The sequence below is a fragment of the Prinia subflava genome, chromosome 3 (assembly GCF_021018805.1).
Source record: "Prinia subflava isolate CZ2003 ecotype Zambia chromosome 3, Cam_Psub_1.2, whole genome shotgun sequence".
In the NCBI taxonomy this organism is placed as follows: Eukaryota; Metazoa; Chordata; class Aves; order Passeriformes; family Cisticolidae; genus Prinia; species Prinia subflava.
Genome location: NC_086249.1, coordinates 87,448,258 through 87,469,796, shown reverse-complemented (window position 1 = coordinate 87,469,796; position 21,539 = coordinate 87,448,258). Strand labels below are relative to the sequence as shown.

Below are 21,539 nucleotides of genomic sequence, written 5' to 3'. Positions count from 1 at the left end.
CTTATTTGTGTCTTGAGCTGCCCCTGCCTTCGGCTCTGTCCCCAGGAGGCAAATACAGCATCCTGGTTTTTGCTGATGCTCCCCAGAACAGAAATCTCCACCCAGCCTTTGCCATGATCCTTACCGATCCGTCTGATGCGCTTGCTCCCACTTTGTCTCCTCTAGCATTCCAGCAGACTTCAAAGATGCCCCCAGTGCCTCTGTAGCTATGTACTAGAGTTCCACTCTACAAAGCAAAACAGCATGCTGATATTGGATACAGAAACTTCCCTTCCTTTTCTCTGTCATGTGGCACTATGTTAAAAGGGGAGCTATTCAGATCATCCAGCTATGGCCACCTCCATATTGTGATGGAAACAGGTTAGGAAACAGTTGGGAAACTGGTCTTTGTAATGAAGAGCAACAGGCTCCTCCAGAAACAGTAGGACTCTAAAAACATTTGTTTTTGTCAGCTCTATAACAGGAAAGGCCTGGGGAGTTAGGCTGATGTGTTCTTCTCTAAAGTTTGTTGCTAATTCAGATTGTGAGGCACCAGTATCCAGAATTACATCTGTGGAACTATGGTGTCCCACTTTTCTCCAGAACATCACCAGTCTCCTGCCTGTACATCTTTGTATCTATATCTCTTCTTCACAAAATCTAAGCCAGGAGCATCAGATTCACAGCTGAACTCAGTTTGTAACTAAATAAAAGTATCCTGTATTTCTGATCTACACCTTTGCTTCACAAAGCTGATGACCCAAAACAGGGGCCCTGTTTTCATGCACACTACTTGTTTTAGCATACAAAGCAGACTGAGCAGAACTGTTCTGGGCAGTCACCTCACTGCACCTGAGTGACTCAAGTGCCATGGATTTGTGCCAGCCAATACAATCAGGTTCACCCTGGCAGGCAGGTCATGCATGACCTAGGTACACACATTCTTCATTTAAGCTTTTGCTATTAATGTGTCACCTAAACCAGATGTGCTTCACATGAGGCAGAACAGTACCTGAGTATTCCATATATGGACACATTTGTCAAAGGACCCACTGGCTAGGTATTTTCCATCAGGACTAAAAGCTACACTGTAGACAGGCTCTTGATGCTTTGTTAACGTATGGATGCACACTCCTCGGTCAACGTCCCACAGCCGAACCGTGGAATCAAACGAAGCACTGCAGGAAGCATTCAAACACAAGAATGGAATAATCTGGGTGTTAATCAATTTGCACTGTGATACTGTCAATGTTATAAGAGAATACCACAGGTTTCTTTTCCTTTGGCTAAGCAAGACATAATGTTTCAAATAGAAAAGCTAAAATGTACCACAGCCTGTATATTTTTTATCTTAAGAACTACAGCCATAGAACTGAATTCTTGTATGAGGACTCTTAGGGCCTATCTAGGTCTGCTCTATGTAGCCTTAAGAAGGTCAAGCTCCCTGCTTTTGACATTCTACCTCCTGTCATTCAGGAAGGTCAAACATATATTGTCATTAATAGGATAAATGGGTCCAGAGAGATCTTATTCCTAATGGATTCACCCTGTTTAACAAATTAGCATTTTATAATTCTCTATAAGAACTGCGGTTCTCTTCACTTTGTTTCAGTGACGCTTTTTGCTACATTCCATTTAAATCCCAAACTGTGGGCTTGGAGAAAGGCAAAGGAAATAATTTGCATTAAAAATAATAAAAGAATAACTCCAAGAAAGTGAAGTTCTTCCATGTCCACTCCCAGACTAAGGAGTAAACTAAACCATTTTTGATACAACTTCTCCCTACTCTGCACACTCCATGAGCTGATCTGATGAATCCACAGAACTGCCACTGACTGGCACTCTACAATTAAATGTATTTCCTAAGCTCAAAGAATTTAGCACAGATTTTCAAGTGGAACTTCAAGGACTATCCAAGCTTTTCTCTATTAGCAAAGAAGACTACCAAAATTTTCTCTAACCCCCCTAGGTGAGGTGCATGACCCCAGTTAGAAACCATTTCAGCTGCCTGAATCTTGAGAGCACCTGCCTCAAGATTTTCACTCCTAACACCTTTTCACTCCAATGCTGGATATGGAAGTGCAATGCCAAATTTACAACCATTTTATCAAGGCAGCTGAAAAGTTAAATATCACGTCTCAATTTTCTTTCTTTCTTCCCCTTCTTTTTTCAAATGCGAATCCTCTCCCTTTGTATCCATCCCCCTGAGTTACATACACAGATAGTTTTTAGAGGAACTGTCTGCAGGAAGACTGATGGCAAAATGACAGTAAGGTTACATGTCAGAAAGATGATACTTCTTGGCAGGCAAGAAAAAGAGGTGTATTTTTTACCTTGCTAACATGATGTTGGAGTTTGGGTTGCTGGTGCCTGGTCCTGTAGGGCTCCATTTGATAGTGTAAATCTCTTTGCTGTGAGCCTGAAGATCATGTACACAGGTATCCTGCTTCATACTCCATATCTGAGTCAGAGAAATAATGAAGGGGGGAAATGGCAACATTATTAATCCCCTCAGCATAATTATTTCAATTCTATGTTATTTTTACCATTTGTTTATTTGAGATCTCGACTCACCTGAATACACATAAATATAATTTATTAATGCAGCAATTTGGCACATACATTAAAGTAACTCCAATAAGGGAAGGAGTTACACATTCAATAGTATTTATTCAATACTAGAACTAAAGAATTGCTGTACTTACAAGAGCCTGTAACTATTTTCACACAGAAGTTTATCTGTTTGAAGAAGTTTAACCTGAGTTTTATTTACACATTGCAACAAGCAGTCATTTTAAAGAACAAGAAGAAAATTGCAGCAACTGCTTAGAACACTGCAATTTTCTCTTGTACTAGTAAAGTCTTCCTTTTCCTCCTGAACTCCATTTGTCTCCCTCATGTTTTTAATAGTACAGAAGATACAAGACAGTCAGCTGCTTCTGCAGTGTTACTAAATACTTCAGTGTAAGATGAAGGATACGCTCAACAGAGATAGCAGGTAATTTAGCACCTCCTTTCTCTGGCTAACTGAGAAAGTAAGATGAAGGAATTCACAGCAAGGAAAATAACTCAAATTTAGTCAGTCAGTTTCAGAGAGATACCAAAAAATGTGGGAATGATTTAACTCAGTTGTAAGTCTGCACCATGGGAATGATGTGCTCTTGTGCTGAATTCCCACCAGTGTACCTGAGACTGCTTTTGGAAATGCTACACAAAGCTCAGCCATGTTCTATTGCTGACTGGCACATGTTCCAAAAAGTTATAGGAAAAGCTTGTGAATTCCAAAAATAGAGAAGAAATAAGTTAGAGTGGACTGATTTACAAAGGAAAAGGGATCAGAATAATTGCCTTAATTTGGAGCACTTGCCATCTCTGTCACTGAAGGATTTTTACAAATAGGTGAGGCCAGGGATAGCAAGCTACTAGCTCTTGTGCCAAATTCAGTGGTCAGGAATTTGAACTGGTAACAACAACACTGAACCACGGTGATTTTTAAAACACAGCATGCAACTGGACACCAACAAGATGTGCTACCACTGAGTCAGGATGTTTAAGCAGAGCAAGAACAGTTATGCAATCCTGCTTTGTGGCAGCATGACAGCCAAGGTGCTCCCTTTTGCCCATTTTCTGAAAATTTCCAGCTCTGTCACTAGCCTGCAATAACACACCTGGAATCCAGAATGATGAAAACCTCAGTGGGTGTGTGGCAAAGACAGAGCAGAAGTCAGTCTACCTATGAAGAGGAAATATTCATAACACTGACATTCTCTTAGCTGTCATCTGCAAATTCTGCTCCTGTCTCAGTTTCATGCTAGAAATGTCCCAAGCTTCATCTGTGTTAATCAGCAGTGCAAACAGATCCGAGTCGTAATTAACACAACCATACTGCAAGGAAACTATTACTGGAACAATTCTATCCACAAAACCAAATCCTTTCTGGGATATCTGCTCTCTTCAAGGAACCAGCATACATCAACAGTCCAGCAGGAGAGCTTTGCTATAACATCATACAGCTACACCTACACAGACAGCCTTCATTTGATGTGGCTGGAAAATGAGGAAGGGTCTCGGGCTGCTGAAGTTCTGTATCATCTATACTGAAACAATGACTTTTTTGTGACAATGGCACATCAGTCACGTAACACTTATTTGGATAGGATGCCTCAATTTCCCCAGTGTTTGCTTCCCTGTCTTCAATCTTTCAGATTTGCTTCAAGAAATATGGGACAAAATGGAAACTACTGTTCATGCAGAGTTTGAAGTGATACAGTACCATCATTCTGGAGAAGACTGAAAAAGAGACATAATTTTTTGTCTTTACTCTTCGAACAACAGGAATGGAAATTGTTTTACCTTTAATGTCATGTCATCAGAGCAAGATGCTAGTAGCATGCCAGATGGGTCCCATTTGATTGCATTCACCTCGTTCTGAAATCAAGAGTGATTTTATTAAGCAAAGATTCCAGTTACTGCATCGTATTGGGCACTCAGCAGAGGGCACTCAAGGTTTATGCATGGAACAAGCTCACCCACAAATTACAGTGCTGGGTGCTTTTAGGGGTGAACAAAAACAGTGCTGCCACCCCAACACACTATTTAAGTGGCATTTTGGAGTGGAACCATCCTGTGCTTGTGAATAATACACATAAACATTCTTCTGATGAGTGTTCTGGCACAAAGTTGCTTCTATCCTTTTGTCATATCCTAGGATTTAAACAAACCCAGACAGATTGATACAGCATTAGCTTCTTTTTAAAACTGGGGCATTTCTTTCATTAATGTTCTGTAGACCTGGTGATACAAGTTTTCAACCAGAAATACTGATACTAGTGGGGTGAAGTTTTGTAGCTCTATAACAATGCTAGTCTCTCTAAACAGAGGTTTATGTGTAAATGAATTCCACGATGGAATATTAAAGAGTTTAGGATGTCAGTCTTTCTAGCACTTTGTAATTAACTAATCCTAGTGTACCCCCTTGGTAATAAGTAAGTTTACCATGCTCTTCCACAGCTATAGGTAAAGAGAAAAAAAAGGATTTTATAAAAAGGGAAGGACTGTTTTCTTAAAAATATAAATTGATCCAGGGTCTCAGTGAAAGCAATCCTGGAAAACATTTAAATTTTGCTTTATACATTTTATATGTTTCAGTAACAATTAAAAGCAAGTGTAGATATATTTGAAGTGAAAATTCATATCATATACAAAATGGTGCATTTCATCTAATCATAAAAAGCACCAGTCTATTGTTAGAAATGTCATGAAATATCAGTTTAACCACAGACTAATATAAAGGTCTCCAAATGCATAGTTCTGGAAGCTAACATCTAAATTATGGGTCAGTAAATGATTGCAGTTTTTCTCACAAATGAAACCTAGAAAAAGTAACCTTTGACAGTCATTAAATAACACCAAGAGAGGGAAAATACATCTTTAATGCATCGTATTAGATTAAATTGATTCTAAAACTGAATAATGGTTGGAGATAAACTGTTCTCTCCTTATTCATAGCTCTCATTTAGTAAAGGAAATTAAGCCAGCAGAAAACAGAATCTTATTGATGAATGTGCCTTTAGTCTGCAGCTCATGCTGCACAGAAACACTCTCACTGTTTAAGCCAGAGTTGTTGCCTCCCATGGTCATTTAGAACATTTTATCCCTTCTCACAGGCAGTGAATCACTCACTCCCAAGGAATATGCTTTTAGGGAAACAATGGGGTGTAACACCTTTGCTGCCAGAACACACCCTGCAAACACGTCGTCTGCCATCACTGTAACAGTTGCTGTGACTTTGTCACTCACATTTTGGGTTTCTTAAACTTACTGTGTGTCCTTGAAAGGTTTTAACAGGACGATCACAGCCAAGCCTGCATACATGGATGCACATGTCAGTACTGCAGGAGGCAAAAGCAGTGTTGTTCTGCCAGTCTACATCCAGAGCAGGAGCTGTGAGAACAAACAACAGAAGGAATATTAGCGAGCATGACAAAGAAACAGCTATCCCAAACCATTCTCCTCCCCCATCACCTATCTGGGTGAAACAGTCTACAGGCTAGTTCATGGTCTGTCACCTGCTGCCTGTTATAGGGTTGATAGGGACTGCCTGAAGGGCACAAATTATGTTTTCTATTCCAGTGGATAATCTGGATACTTTGCACAGCATCTACTTAGGAGAATCTTTTGGGTTAACTTACATAATGGGGCAAAACACTACCTCCACCCTCTCCAGCTACACTTATCATGGGTTATGTCTGGCATTCATCCCTCTGGAACCCAGTTCAGTGAAGAAACTGAAAGAAAACTAACCTAGAAAAAACGTGGATAATTTCATCTGGGTTAGACAAGCATGTTCCTGTGAATGCCAGACACAACACGTGGGAAGGTGGAGGAGCAAGTGGCTGTGTCCCTCTGCACTAGAGCTTTATGCAGCCTTTGACACAAAGCTATCATTCTGTGCAGGCACATGGATTAATAATACTAAAATTCAGTTTAATTTGCTTGGGGACTGGTTTTAGGTAGGTACATAGATCAGCCTCATCTGAAATGAGAGAAGAGTTTCTGTAGAGGGTTTGGCATTAACTAGCGCTGAATTAACAAAAATCTACGCACAGAGAGCATGTGAGCATGTAAGTGGTGCCTGTGTGCAACACATACACACACTTTGGAAAAAGAATGGGAAAAATCCCTCAACAACTCTTCCAGCATGTGACTGCAGAGTGCAGGCAGCAGCAGGAGGGAGCTCCTGACAAACAGCTTGCTTGTGGTTCTGTGACTGCTGCTTGGGCTTTTTCCCTCAGGATAGAGTTTAGCTGCCCTCCAGAGGATGACATAAGACTTGCTAAAATATAGAGATCTTCATTCTCAGCACACTCTCATGAGAAGCAATTGTGCTAAAATGAGACCAACATATAGGAAACAAAATTGAATCTCGTCCTGGCAAAGATAACAATGCAAATTTATCATTAAAATGAGACCAAGAAATTCCTTACTCAAACATGTTTAGAAAAATTGTTTGGTAACACAGAGGTGAAAAGACACCTGTTCTGACAAGCCTGTTACATTTAAATGTTTTTCCTATTATCATTTTTATTAACTGCAAAACAAAATAGATCCATATCTGATACCTTCTGAATCATCAAGTAGCTCTCTAAATGAGAATGAAGGGCTGACATTGTTTCATAGACAAGGGGTTTTTTTAGTATTAATGAAAAAGCTCAATAATTCTGTATGACAGGTAAGGAATTACTACCTTGCAGACATATAAAGGAAACTCATGTGAGGAAGGCAGACTACTTTTGAATTTTCCAATGAACATGAATGAGAATAAGGAAACAATAAAAGATCCTTCTTTAACTGCCTGCTTGTCTTTCTTTTTGTGCTACAAGCTTTGTATTTCAAAGCAAACAAAAAAATCATCATTAATAGCAATATACATTCAGGGCTAATATCTAGTGTGATATATATGAGTCAAAAACACATTTTCAGAGAGCTCTTGGCACCTAAAGCTATGGACTTACACTGCAGCATAATTTGAATCATAAAGTGCTGATAATTAATACTGATTCATTTATTAGTCTACTCAATCATATGTTTACTGGATAAGTAACTACATAAAAAGGTTTGAAAAAATCAACCAAACGTTGATGCAAATAATCAAACTGCTGAAGTATTTCCAAAACCACAGGATACCAGGCAATTACATAAAAACAATTACAATATCATAATATATCCTAATAAAAGCAGAAAAAAATCCTTAAAAAATTCAGCTAAAATAAAAACCAAAATTAAAAGTGTTACGATAATTACCCAGCAATTTAGGCTTTTTCAGAACAAATTTAAGTGTGATTCAGAGCACTTAGATCACAGAATCATAGAATGGGTTAGGTTGGAAGGGACCCTAAAGAACACCTAGTTCCAGCCTCCCTGCCATGGACACCTTTACTAGACCAGATTACTCAGAGCTCCATCCAACCTGGGCTTCTCTGGGCAGCCTGATCCAGTGCCTCACCACCCTCACAGTAAAGAATTTCTTCCTGATATCTAATCCAAACCTTCTGTCTTTCAGTTTGAATCCATTCAACCCTTGTCTTGTCACACAACTAGATGGTTACAGCTGGGTCATACAAATCTCTCTTTTGGTGTCAGCTCAACAACTTGCTCCTGCAAGCACAGACATCAGCTTGTATCTATCAGTAGATGTCAAAATTGGATTATTTAGCTCCTTTTTAAAGAGGTAAGTTTTGTGAATATGTATTTTGATCAAATGCCCTATGATGATTCATAGTTTTGCAAAAAATAATGAAACCCTAGAAGCTACTTATCTGCAGAGTTATATGTTTTGACCAAAAAACCTTAAAAATTACATGGGAACACCAATGACATGGAGGCCTTCAACACCCAGACAAAGGACTTTTCCTTATGTATTTTAAAATGACAGTTTTGTCCATGTGGTGCAAACTAAACCAGTTGTTGTAAAGAAGCAGAGAGTATAAAAAGCCTTATGTTATTCCCAGGCCAGCTACCTCCAGACTTCAAAGTATGTATTAAAGGTAGTGTACCCTGCCTAGACTAGACTTTTAATTGTTGAAATGCCACCTTGAATCCTAGTGTAGACAAGGTTTTCGGATTCCAGATATGGAAAAGAACTTGCTGTTAGTTTGTCCTGGTGATGCAAAGAGGACAAGGTGAGGTCTTTGTGGCTTTAGACTTGTGAGAATGAAGTGAGTAAAGAGTCTGGCTGATTTTAAGAAGGTTTTGTAGGATATATGACAAAATGCAGAGTATGGATTTGCTGTGTCCATGGACATACTTTTTGTCTACTGCTGAATAACCATTTAGATTGCATATTATTCACATCAGTGTAAATGTGAGAATAAGAACAGTTTGACTTGAAAAGCATGTGCAAAATAATGTTTTAAAATTAGTATCGAAATACGTTTTTAAACAACATTAAGAAATTTGTGAAAGCTTGTTGTATTTAAAAATGGATTAGTTACAGTGAACTAGGAAGATGACCACCTCTAGCATCAGAATCCAGAATATTCTCATGGTTTAAAACTCAGTTTTACTCTACCCCTTACAATTCTTCACTATGAAAACGTAGCCACTTCGGATCATGAATTCAGCCATCAGGTGAATTTCAGACTATGTCAATGGCTGTTATTCCAGATTATTTAATATCTGTGACATCTCCTGTCTTCTTGAAACAGACCTACAAGTAACCATTCAAGTTGTGTTTTGGTGCAGCAAGGTTTTGAAACTCAAGCTGGCAATAGATTTCCAATAATTAGAGAAAGTAAATACTGAAGAACTTTAAGTTAAAATTAAAAGCTAAGAAATTCTGAGGATCTTTGTGAGTGCAGTGGTGAATGCAAGGTGCATGAGAAATCTGCCTGCTTCTGCCTCAAATCAGCTTCATTGACACAGGAGCAGAGAGAATGGAAAAGATGCCAGACACCTCCACTGAAAGTTCTCTTCATGAATCACCACCCGGTACTATTCAAGCACATAGACAACAACAGGACTGCTCAGTTAGGTAGACATGGCTGATGTACAGACCCTCCTAAAATCAGTTTGACTTTCAAAGCTGATTTTCACAGAGCTGTGTCTATCTGAAATGAGAATAAACCCACAAGTCATGATACTCAGCATAGTTAAGGCACAAAAAAATTTGATTGAAACTATTCTCTGGCAGATATGGATAAAGTACACTGACAGAATTAAAAACTGCACTTCATTTTTCTAACAAGAGTTATGCAAAAAGTACCTGAATGGAAAGGAAATTGCTGTTTAGCTTCTCCCGTGTGAGCATCCCAAATTATTGTTGTCTGCATCCAAGGAAATGGTGGAAAAAAAGATTAGTAACTGTTCAGCTCAGAGAAAAAAAACCAAAGAGCACTCTCACTAAGCAGCAATTCTAAATGATGAACTGATAAAATTATTGACTACAGAGAGCCTTGCGTGCTAAACAGTGGGAAAATCAGATATCACTTCCAAGTATTACAGAACAATAATCCAAGTGTAGATAAAGAAGTATCATGCCTATAGGAGAAGCAGCATAACTATGAAGAATAGGCATACTCTCTCTCTGAATAGTGGTAGAAGACAACACTATACATTTTTAATAAGTATATTGAACAAATGTTTCAGTTATGATCTTTAAAGAACACTCTTCCTTTTTCAAAAGATGCTAGTTGAATTCTACTCTGAAATGATGCTGAACCCCATTTGTAACAATTAGACCAACAAGTGAAATGTTCTTGCAGCAGAGTACACAATAATTCTTGCCACTGAGGTGGGACAGACTCAAGTGTAATTGGCTTACTACAGGTTTAATCCATACTCACAGCACATGTGAGCTCAATACCCTGTAGAGCTCAACACCACCTGCTGAGTGAATTGTCAATTTATTGGAAGAATATACTTCCAGAAAATAAATTAAGGATGCATCATCTTGCTGATAATGGATCACCTAAAGAAATGCTGCTTTTATTGGGAAGGTAAGTTTGCCAGAGTAATGGAATTACCATGGAGAGACTAGTGTAGCTGATTATAAGCAGGATTAAAGGAAATAAGACTAAGTTTGCATTTTCACAAGGATATAAAAATATAGGGATTCACTGAGCTTACAAATGTACAAACCTCAGCTAGACTCCCTCTGCCAGCTGCTGGAGAGAAGCACTGTCAGTGCATCTCACTGGAACACACTATCCCTTGGAAATGCCATTTTTCTTTTTGAATTTTATAAAGGAAGCTGAGGATGACACATGCATCTAATTTTTAGACACTGAAAGTTAGGCAAGATGAATGCTGTGTACTTTCCAGTTTCAGTTTTAATGTATCATCACTCATCTGTTCATTTTAATCTCTAATGTGCACTCAGCTGTAGCTACTATGTTTTGCTTGATTTTCAGTTTAGAACCGTATATTTTTTGCATATTTCCAGAGGAAGCCATATTTATTTTATTAAAATAAAAGCGTTTCAACAATTAGATGAGCTAAAAGTTGTGGTATCTTTAAGATCACTTTCTTCCCATAAATAAAACTACAAATATAAGTACTGGAAGCTGTTCCTTCCTTAACAGAGCCACACTTAAGATGCAATTTTACACATTTTTTTTTAAGTTAAGTATTTTCCAGGAAAATAGTATACATTTATGCAGCCTAAAAAATGTAATCAACATGCACTAAAATATATTAAAGAACAAACTCTCCAGGATGCCTGGAGAAGAAGAAAATAATCTTAAGGAATTAAGCAGCACAAGCTCATTCATCAGCATACTTATATGTTAGAATAAAGTGTTTTAAAACTCACTTTATCAACACCAGCACTTAAAATATAATTCCCCTTTTTGTTCCATTTCAGGGCAAATATTGGACCTTTATGTTGACCTAAGGTGCTTGCAAGGTTACCTAGAATAAAGAACAGGTTATTATTACAATTTCTTTGCAAACTGGTCAAATTACAGCTCATTGCTGTTTGATGCTTAAGAACAATAAATGTTTGACTTACCATCTTCTGTCCATATTCTTGCAAAACCATCATATGAGCCTGTAGCCAATAGTGTTCCATCACTCTGTTGGAATATATATAAATGGCAAAAGTGGATACGAGATAAAATCTGTTTCAACCAACCTTTCTCTTTCTTTTTTAAGGTTTGCCAATTGTGATTTATGGGAATTCTGAGTCCACTCATTGAGACAGATTATGCTCTGATTCCAACTAAAGGTTATTACTTCAGACAGCACAGTGGAAATAAAAAGCTCTAACGTACAGTGAAATACTGGGCTATACCACCAGATATGCATCACTTAATCAAAAAGATTAGAAAAAGAAAACAAGATATAACAAGTTCTGTGGGCTACTTTCAGCTAACAGATACTATTTCTTAGACATATAGGGCCTTTAGAACACTAACAGATGACCTAAACCCAGACTAAACTCCAGTTCAGTGAAACTCAGGCACCTCGACCTGAAAGAATGCCCTAAGCCACATATGCTCAGGGTCACACCTCAAATGTTATCTACCACCAAGGAATTGCTTTCTACTTGTCTGAACACAGACTCCCACATGAGCTCAAGGGCACAGTACCACGATGGACAGCCCGAGAAAAGTTGGATTCATGGGTCCCAATCAGGAGGAAAAAAATGAATCTAATCAACAAGTTACATGTACTGTGGAAGGAACACTTCACAGAAGGATATGTCCTGTGCAGCCAGTGCTGCTGGTGTGATTGGGTCAGAATGAGAATAATTAAAACAGAACTTGACTCTGCTGTCTGGTGTGATGGACACTGTTGAAACAGGGTATTTAATATTTATTCAAGATTTCAGAACCTGGATTAAGAGTGAGATTTGTCTCATTTATCTCTAGACATGCAGAAGTTAGCAGTTAGTTTAAGAGTGCCATCTAGTCTCCCTCCATAGCTAACAGCATCCCATAACTACAGGCCTGAAATTTGATTCAAGAACTCATTTGCTTTAGATTATGACCAACCCAGTATGAAGGCATGTGTCTCTGTTTCTGCTGACAAGGTGAGTCTAGAGAACTAGCTTAGATGGTCAAACCCACAGGAGAGAAATTCTACCCTTGGTATCAAAGGGCATGATATGAAAATGACCTCCAGAAATAACCTTTCTTGTAACCTTTATGTGATGTAAGTCACATAAATCAGAAAAGAACTAATTCAATACCTCCAGTGTGAATATTTCACAGGGAATTATAATTAATAATGTGATTCTAAATGAACAATAAAGGCAGATGGCATTTCTAGCTTGATGAACAGAAAATTACAAAATGGCATGAAATAATCCTTTAAAACATATGCCCACTCCAACCCTACAAAAACATTGACTCAGAGCTATTATATATTTAACTCAAATATATAATAATGTAGGGGAAAAATACCATAACCTAAGCAAAGCTCACTGTGAGGTACACTTCTCTGCACCAGTGACAAAAAGAAAGGTGATAAAGGGCAAAAAGAGAAAAAGAAAAGCTCAGGAACTCAGATGTATAGTTTATCTAATTTTTTTGGTGGTGATTCACATTCTTTGGGAAACTCTAAATTGGAAGCACTTGAGGTATTTGAATTAGGATCATTTCCCTACCTTAAGTATTAGAACAATGCAAATGAAGTATCAGTGAAGTCTGGAATGTAAGGAACTACTATAGGAAATACTAGAGGATGCTCTATGTTTTGGACAAATTTTCTCCTAACTGTTCTCCACTCATTGCATGTTTTCCTCTTTCAATTTCTCTTTTCTTGCTCCTTGAATAATTTTTTTTCACAGCTGTTTTTCTTCACTCTAACATCCACAGGAAACAAGTAATGAACATAAGCTTGAGGTTTTTTGCTTCCTCGACCTACCTCTACTTGCTGTACTATTCACCAACTTTTCCATTGTGCAAATATAAAATACACAGGGGAGAGGTGACTTGTGCAGTGGCCTTATCTTTTACTTTTTGAAGCACCTAGCTCACCTGAAGGGCAATACTGCAGTAAAGATTAATCGAAACTTGGTCTCTGGCCAGCAACTGAGACTCTACATAACTGCTGAAAATCCTTTCTGGTACTTAATTAATCTGTTTTCCTATGAAAACAAGACTAATGTGATCACTCTGTCTGTACTAATATCAGCAAAACAGACAGAATGAAAATTATCTCCAACTAATTAAGGTTCCTGCAGGGTCCCGTAAGGTTTTTTGGCAAAATTGAGACATGAAGCAGCCTTAGAGCTGCCCAAAGACACTGTCCAGACACTGGGAATTCTCAGCAATACCTGTCCTCTCTGCTCATTTCAGTATTCTCTGTGCAGGAGCACATTATCTAAGACAGGAGGTTCTGCAGGATGAAAGTAAAAAAGGGATCAGGCAAGCCAGTTTCATCCAGAAGGTGGACAGGTAAGGACAGAATAACTAGACATGCTCCTATCAAGACAAAGAAAATAATGTGAACACATATTGCTGTGCACAGCATAATTCAAATGAGAGGATCTGGAGAGTCCAACCTCAGAAAAAGCTTCACTGGTACTTTTATCTCCTCACATGCCAAAATAAAGTAACTATGAGATGCAAATACATTATTAATGACACTTCAGTATTACATAGATTGTTTGTTTAATCTTTGTTCTTAAAGCTAGCTAAGTTTATTTTTACCCATGCTCCTAAAATAGAGATATAAATATATCATTGTTAAGCTTGAAGATGGCAACAGTCCTGGAAAATTACAGCATGTAGGAGAAAGTTCAGCCTATTATGAGTATTTGAAACAAGAGGTCAGTAGGTTAGGACAGAGCTTCTGGTCACCTCAGATATGAAAGATTTGGAGCAGCAACTGTAATTGCCTTGGAATTAAATTTAGACAGTTAAAAACCATGCACAGCCTTAGAAGTTAGCTTACATTCCAGTCCAGTGAAGTCACATCCTTATTGCTTGGGACATCATGTCCTCCTTCTCTGATGCAGTGCCTCAAGACTAGTTGAGTGGAACCGCTGTTGCTGTTTTCATTGAGATTCCATATCCTGGCCGTTGAGTCTCCGGATCTACAAAGCAGTTATGCAAAGAAGTTGAAATCTCCTCATGTTGACCCAGCAAACAGTGTAAAAGCCTGTATTTCTGTTTTCTTTGAGACAACATTACAGTCTTGCAGGAGACCAGAGGAACAAGAGCTGCTGCTGTAACGGGAGTGTCTGACTGCATGGGGCTGCTGGGAAGGTTCTAGCTCTGTGTAGAAGGCAGGTGTGAGACTTTGGTGCTGAAATTAGCAGAAGCTCACCCAGGGGAGCGCCCTATTCTATTGAAATGTTGCAAATTTTGCAAGTTTGGACCTCCTGAGAATTTTGTTGTTTCTCCTGTGCACTGCCCAGTGTAGATCCAACCATCTTTCCCTGAACACACTGAACGGACCAGGGTACTTCAAACCTTTAAGAAGTGATTTTTTCTTTTCAGCTCTTTCTGTACTCTCAGAAATGCTAACACATATTGAAATTACACCTGTCATAATCATTTGGTTTATTCAGAGAAGTTTTACCTAAAACACATACACTTGGCTGTCTACATTTTGCACCACATACCTAAAGGTTGCATCACCATAATTGAGACAGTCTGGGGCAACTTACAGTACCTTTCTGCAGTTTGGCTGCTTATATCACACTGTCTGAAAAAGTGGCAAAATAAGTACTGACATAAAAGAACAAGACAAGGGCAGCATCAGGATTCTGATCTGTTTTATAGACCAATTATTTTCCACAGAGGTGTTTTTAATACAGGCTGAAACCCTCATTTTGCTTAGAAAAGGTTTTGAGGAAGAAGAGTTTATCATTATCTATTTGTAAATAATATATTTATTCTGGCTTTGCATAAATGTTTATTCTACTGAGAAACATCTCTGAGGTTCAGAGATCAATTTGCCATGGAGTGGAAGATATTACGCTTTAAAAGTTTATTGGGATTTTTTTGTCACATCCCCCCACCTCCATTTCTTAAAACAACAACAACAACCAAACCAAGTGCCCTGGATTGCTTCTTTTATCCAGAAAGCAATTTTCATTTTCATGCAGTAAGTAGAAACTTGGAGCAGAGTTAGCATCTCTCTTATACTTGCAAGAATTCATACAGTCTAGATGAAATTTCATTATTGATATATCTGATGTGTTAGCTTTTCCTTTTTTTAAAGTAATGACTAAAAACTTTCTTTCCAATACACTGTCAAGGAGAAAAAGTCTTTCTTCAAAGCCTAAAAACCTGAGATCCATTTTTGCTTTGATAAGCCATGTTTTACTGAAAAGCAAATCCATCACAAGACTAGTTTTTCTTTTGGTCTACTAGTAAAGCATTTTAATTATTGATACTAAGAATACCAGGCTAATTTTCAACACTTGACATCTCTTCAAATACAAATATTGACCAAGCAGTTATCAAACTCCATTGATCTCTGTGTACTATTTTACCAATAATTTAGCCTAATTTTACACAAACAATTCAACTGTAAAAGCAAACTCCCCTCTGCCTGTATCAGTAGCTCTGAGCTATTCTGGGTGATGGCATGCCTGGGGAATGCGCCCCATCTCCTGTGAACCTTTCGTGCCAAAGCTGAGATGTGATGGCTGGCCAAGGTTTTGAACCCACCAGTCCTGTACAGCCACTCTTTAATTTTCAAGGCATATCTTTCACATTAGTGATTAAGAAATAATTCAGATCAGGGTAATTTTTGCCACCACACAGCTGTGACTCTCATATACACCCTTATTTCTTCAGAGGTCCGGAAAACTGACAATTTTGCACATGTTGGCTAGAAAATTAACAAAGGTAATCATGAGGCTCAGAAGTTCAGGAACATATTTAACTGTGAAAATGAACAATGATGAGAACATAAGTCTTTAAAGGACTGCTTCACTGGTTAACATGCTAAGTAGGAAATTCCTTCAGAGCTGGCTTCTCTCCTATATAAGACTCCAGGACTGTCCTGCCTTCATTGTAATAATTCAGTTTGTTATTGGACCCTGTGAATCAAGTACTCAGTCACTTGGCTATCAAATACAATATCCTGTTTGCTAGTTCTAAAGGGGTTATGTTTTGTTTTTCAACAGTTTTATTTAGTCGGTTTTCTGGCAAGGCGAGGGCAATCTTATTTTCCAGTATTTTAATTTTGTTTTTCCCTTTTCTTCTTCCTAAGGCTACATAAGCTATTATGTGTCCCTGTAGAGAGGCTTTATAAGCCGACCAGTGTGCAGCAAGGGTATTTGTGTGTCTTCCCTTTTGTTGCTGGGGAAAAAAAAAGAGTCCAGAGAATGCTCTGGAAAGTATTCTGATTTCTGCTGAATGATTCAGTGAACCCTGCCTTATTAGAGGAGCACAGTTCAAGCACAATTCAGCAAGATATTTAATCTCCTTAGCCCACAGAAGCACTTCTATCTACATGATAAAGCAGCTCATTCCAACATGCAAGTCATGAACACTTGAGTAATAGGTATACTTCTCTGCACTGTGGTAGAGTACTGCCAAATTTTAGGAATGCTAGTTCTGAAAGGATTTTATTTCATGCTCTCCTGCTCCAGCATGTTCATGAGTCAAGGTGGACAAATGTTTGTGGAATTTAATTTATGACATATAAAATCACATTCTGTAACTGGAAGGACAGAGGTTGAAAGTGCTGCAGCTGGGTAAAGAATTTGGCAAGATGGTTGTTAAACCCTGGTATTTCTAATCTTCAGCTGCAAGTCTTAAAATCATTGTTATTTTGAAATACAATATTGCTAATGTGTATTTACTACTTCTGGCTTCAGCAGGTTAGAGTTTTTATTATTTTATTTTAAGAGATATCATTAAAAGCATTATGGGAAGGAAACTCCTTTTTTTCACACCTAACATTTCCTTAATAAAGGAGGTCTCTTAAACTAAGTGATTACTAGTGACTTCCTGGGCAGTCAGTAGAAGGAAGTGCCTCACAGGTGATTGAGATCTCTGCCCCACTGATTCTACATTACTCTCTGCTACAAGTTCTTCAGGTGGATCTCCCTGAACAGCCTCCTGACCACTTTGCATTAATTGATTTGAAGAAACCAGTCCAAATAGTCCCCTGCTAATCAATAAGCACTTAGAGTTTTCAGAATTAATATCTGGCACTAACATAGAGGGGTGGTGTCTGAAATCAACACCCTCAACCTGGTAAGTCAAAAAGATTATTCTGAAAGGTAATTTACAGTGGATCCTAAACCACTGATATGAGGAGTACAGTAACCTGAAGTTCTATATAAAATCCAGAAATGATGACAGCAGATGGCCTAGAAAAATCTTTTCTTACTTCTGAGAGACACAGCCAGAACTGAAAGATCTTGGACAACAGCTTTTATGGGTAATTACTTTGCTGACTAGGGAAAGCAAAAGGTGCACAGAGTTGTTTGGAAGAGACAAATCACAGTCTCTGAGTGAGAGAGGCTGGCATATATCAGCTGATAAGCAAAGAAATCCACTGTTGGTTTTGGGACTGAGGCCAGGTCCCTCTGCTTCACAGCCATGTGAATTACTTGAAGGGTGTGGCTGGATGTCACAGAACAGAACATACTCTTGGAAGCAGCAGTGGAATACGAGGACAGAAACATCACAAGTTCAACTGGAAAAGGTTTTGGAGTTCAGGGCTCTAGCAGCCTTGACATTCACAGTCCATCCACTTCCACACTGGGAAATTCCAGCATGTTCAGACACTCTGTGTCACGGGACCATGACGACCCACGCAAGCAAACTGACAGGTTATTCTCTGGCCAGATTTGGGCTTGCTTTAATTAGCACTCTTGCTCGGGGCTCTGATGTTCTCTCTGAATACCTCCTGGGCATGGCTCGGTGGTTACAATGTCCAGAGATGATTCCCAGAGTGCAGTTTCTCTGGCAGCCAGGGCGGTTTGCTAGCACAGACACCGGCCGTTCGTACCAGCTGGCCTCGGTGCCTCGGAATATTCCCAGGCATGGTTAGCTTACTAATGTGGATGCAGCTGTAACTGCAGGGTTTCTGCACTACACAGGGAACATAACCATCTGCAACAATTTAAATGTGTCATGAAATTAAAACTTAGATACTGAAAGATAACTAGCGGAAGATAGCAGTCTTTGGGTTTATGGCTGAGAAAGGCCAAATCTTGAGATTTAACCAAGCACCTCTTTTTTTTTGTATTTTTTTCACCTGTCCAAAACACCATGCAATTATTTGCTTTGGAATGGTGACTTCCTTCATAAAGTGTAGTTAATCATCTTACGTGGCTGTATGCACACACTTCACTCTATTATTATAATGCTTCTGTTCATAACATCTAAGCTTTCTTCTCATAGGCATCTGGTGACAGTCACACCTTTGACAGCCTTTATTGGTATTTCTAGTCTCCTCCATCCTCAGCTTTAAGGGTTATGAAGGTTATGTCTGTGGTGGTAGAGGAAGAGCAGCTGCAGAATATATTTTTCTAGCTATTTGATCAGAGAAATTCCTGTTTCATTTTTTTTTTTTTAAATAGCTGTTTGCAAAGCCTGGAGAGTATATATTACTGTGCTAATCTTCACACACTTTTGAAAAACCGCAACTGAGTAGATGTGACATTAAACATCAAAATCTCTTTCTCTCAGTGGGATAGTCACTAACTTTGGAAACCAATGCTCTAATTTTGGGTAATTCATTCTACATTTCTTTTAAACAGATTGCTTCAGATTAGGTTCTGAACCTGCATTATTCTTCTAGTTGAGGATTACATCAGGTTGCTGTCTAAACTGCTGCTGGTAGTTGTTAGAAAAATCTACTGCCTGTATAACAAGGCTTGAGGAAAATACTTTGTCATTAACTGAGATTCAATTAGTCATTTTATAAACAAAACAAATATGTTATTATTTCCTCGAACAGCTAGGTTTTGAAATGTATTTTTTAAGATGGGTACAATCAAGCAGATGGGAAACTCAATGAAAAGTATTGACTGGGCAGCACAATATGGCTGTTACAGAATCTAACAATTTGACATTCATGCATCAGACTAACTGCAGTCTTCTTTTTTGAATCATTACTTTGTAAAGGGCAAACAGAACTGCAGCATACTGTGGATCTCAGGGAATTTCTCTCCCTTGTTTAACTGGTGCTGTAACATGGAGTTTACCTGTAGATAAAAGCTTGCAGTGTTATTATACCAGAATCTCAAAGGCTTCCCTGTGCAGTGGCACAATCACTCACTCAGCTCCCTTCCTTCAGTTTCTTCTGTGCATTCTCTGCCATTTCAGTCACTGGGCTTCAGGCACTGGCTGCTGTGTTACCCCAATTCCAGCTGCATCCCCACCTGGTTTCTTACTAGCAGGCTAGAATCTGACCAAGATGCACATGGATCTGAATTATTTGCATTGTCATTGCACTGCTATTAGTCTGACTAAAGCACATGATTGTAACCACGTGTGTACTTAGTGCCTCCATGGTCACCAGCAAAGCTCATTACCAAAGACCTATTACACTGAAGGGTAAAGCTTAATTGAAATGCTAGTGAGAGGGTATTCCTCTGGCTCAGATATCTGACTAATAGTTCTGATTACCATCCTCCAGGTTTAAGATATCACGATCCAGGGATCCTTCTACTAATGCTTAGCACCCTAAGGCAAAGTTAAGCACACACTGCAACACATACTCTGGATTATGAAATGCTCCATCATTTAAATTATGCACACCAGGACTGTGCACCATGGACCCTAGGGAAGCAGTCACTGTGGCAAGCACTTGCTTAAAATTGATAAATGAAGATACTTAGCAGCACAGATGCTAAAAGTACTGCCAGACCTGGACATTCCAGAAAAAAAGCATACTCAGCAGGATTCTGGTTTCCAAAATCCCAGTTTGTTGTCTGAAATTATTTTTTTGAAATTTCTACTTTCACTCTCTTGGAGAGCTCTGCTGTTCATCCAACATGGAATTTATTTTATTTTTCTTTCCTATTTATACTCTAAATCCTTGTTTTCATGTACTGAGTGAACAAAGGTAAGAAGAATATTCTGATAATCTTGTAAAAAAGCTAGAAATAAAATAAAGACCCTCCTCTTCCTTGTGAGGAAAGTATTCTAATACTGATAAGTAACTCTGAGTGATTTACCTCCTCAAACTTTCATCAGCTTGTGCCTGCATCCAGCTCTTGGGATATGTTTACAATTGTGATTTTGTTTGGATCAAAAGTGCTTTTTTAAGTCAGTTTGCTGATTGTCCCACTTAGGACGCCGTGGTGGTCAGAGCAGAGCAGTCCTGCAGAGGATAAACTGGGTCCCTTCCAGTGACACTAAACCACACCATTCCCTTAAACCACTACTTAGTGCTAAGCTCACTGAACAAACTTAGGTCCAGTCCAAAGCACCCTCATCTCTGTACTTTTGAAAAAACCTGGTGGATGCCAATGACTTTCTGAGACCCCAGTGTGAATCAATAACTAAGAGCACTAGATTACATGAACTTCAAATATTCTGAGAATTAGCCAGAATTATTAAAACAATATTTCTAAAAATTTTCGTGTATTTAGGCCACAGAATTTACACCTTAAATGTAAAAATTCTTCATATTCGGCATCACCTTATAATTACTTAGCTGTTATACAGGTATGGTACTGCTGAGAAAAACCACTGCTGCAGGCTGATAAAAGAGCCCAGACAATACTCATTCACATCCTGAATACAAGTTGCAAGTTCTTGCATCTCTAAATGTTCTCTGATTGCAGCAGCTGGTTTCAGTCACTGTCTTACCCAGACGCTAGCAGGTCACTGACAGGGTTCCAGGCACAGATGAACACTTCTGATTCATGGCCCCGAAGGACTGTTGCTTTGTTAGGAGGAATTTCAACATCCCCGTCAATTTCCATTGGCTTTGAATGATTATCTGTAAGGAGACACATCAGAATAAATAGTTTACAAGATGCAGTTAGATCTGTTTTAAAAACATGCTGGCCATCCAAGGCCTAAAGCTTGCAGCAGCATGTACACCACAATTAATACTCTGCTGTGTCACTGACAATATTACTCCATTTGCTTCTCTGGCCACTCGAATTTATGGCATTTCATCAAAAT

General features: G+C 38.7%; 1 protein-coding gene across 3 annotated transcripts in view; it reads right to left on the bottom strand.

Moving 5' to 3' along the window:
* The window catches only part of TBL1X (transducin beta like 1 X-linked), a 190,243-nt gene that overhangs the window by 5,247 nt on the left and 163,457 nt on the right, over window positions 1-21,539 (bottom strand). For all 3 annotated transcript variants that reach the window (XM_063392813.1, XM_063392814.1, XM_063392815.1), the window contains 10 exons: window positions 21,219-21,351; window positions 14,380-14,521; window positions 11,489-11,552; window positions 11,291-11,388; window positions 9,743-9,803; window positions 5,801-5,922; window positions 4,333-4,407; window positions 2,313-2,440; window positions 992-1,157; window positions 125-226 (listed from right to left, as the gene is read on the bottom strand). In XM_063392813.1, coding sequence (XP_063248883.1) covers window positions 125-226; window positions 992-1,157; window positions 2,313-2,440; window positions 4,333-4,407; window positions 5,801-5,922; window positions 9,743-9,803; window positions 11,291-11,388; window positions 11,489-11,552; window positions 14,380-14,521; window positions 21,219-21,351 — 1,091 coding nt within the window. The remainder of the gene's footprint in view (window positions 1-124; window positions 227-991; window positions 1,158-2,312; window positions 2,441-4,332; window positions 4,408-5,800; window positions 5,923-9,742; window positions 9,804-11,290; window positions 11,389-11,488; window positions 11,553-14,379; window positions 14,522-21,218; window positions 21,352-21,539) is intronic.